Source organism: Penaeus monodon, chromosome 20 (genome assembly GCF_015228065.2).
Source record: "Penaeus monodon isolate SGIC_2016 chromosome 20, NSTDA_Pmon_1, whole genome shotgun sequence".
NCBI classification, from domain to species: domain Eukaryota; kingdom Metazoa; phylum Arthropoda; class Malacostraca; order Decapoda; family Penaeidae; genus Penaeus; species Penaeus monodon.
The window spans coordinates 12,598,932-12,599,906 of NC_051405.1; the positions used below are offsets into that span (position 1 = coordinate 12,598,932).

At 43.2% G+C, this 975-nt stretch overlaps 1 protein-coding gene across 1 annotated transcript in view; it reads right to left on the bottom strand.

Moving 5' to 3' along the window:
* Positions 1-975, bottom strand: part of LOC119585634 (sialin-like) — a gene marked incomplete at its 3' end in the record, with an annotated part of 7,110 nt that overhangs the window by 5,146 nt on the left and 989 nt on the right. Inside the window, 1 exon segment of the mRNA XM_037934304.1 lies at positions 807-950. Within this exon segment, the coding sequence (XP_037790232.1) occupies positions 807-950 (144 nt within the window).

A 975-nucleotide genomic window follows, 5' to 3' on the forward strand; every position in this document is an offset into this window, starting at 1 on the left:
TTGATATTTCGTTTGATACTTGCACTCTGTCATTGGTAGCAATAATGATAATATTCATCATATACTACGGCCTACTGAAAAAAATGTAGCTATATATCGTGGTGTAAGTGTCTCGAAACAAGTAAGGTTGTCTTACCGCGTATAATACATTCGCAGGAGAGCAAACGGAATAAAGAGTGACCTAGATATATATAAGAAAAGAATCACAAGATCCAATAAATAGATATTCTAAATGGAACCTGCAATCTCATTTGACCGATAACCGTAAGTGAAAGGCCTTCTCACTGCGCAGAATAAAGAGTGTAAGTCTGAAAGTGTCAGCTGGATTACTAACGAGGCGACAAGTCTTGGATCAGCTTGGCAAACAGCGCCTTGTGCTAGACCCTGTCAGAAATCTTGGAGATATTTGGGACAACGACATAAGAGCCCGGGATGGATCTCCCTTTGAGAAAACCGTGACGGGAAACCAACGAAACAGAATTTAACATTTTTGAGGAAAGTTGGTTAAAAACCCTTAGAGGCTTCCGATAAAAGCGGAAGATAAGCTGACAAGTAGAAGGACGAGAGTGAGTATAGAATGATCAAACAGATATTTCCAAAGACAAGGAACAAGACAGACGACATAAACCTTTGTTAGCCCAACATAATCTTTGGGGAACCTTGCTACACTACCGTCAGATACATTCATCTCTTCACAGGTTAGACACAAGGAGAATATCATACGGAGATATACAAATGGTGAACATACTAAGCCACAATTAAATAGCTTGGCAAATGAGTAATCAAAAAGCACGTAAGCATTAAACCTGCTAGAGGAGCTGTGTCCTGTCGAGCAGTTTCCTCAAGGGCTTTAGGATCAGCAGGGAGGGGGAGACACAGGGCTGGTTGGGGCGCCCCGCCCTCTGGAACCTCGGCGTCGCTGGGGATTACCATGGCTAGCACCTGGGCTCCTGTAATGCCATGGGACTAGGGCAT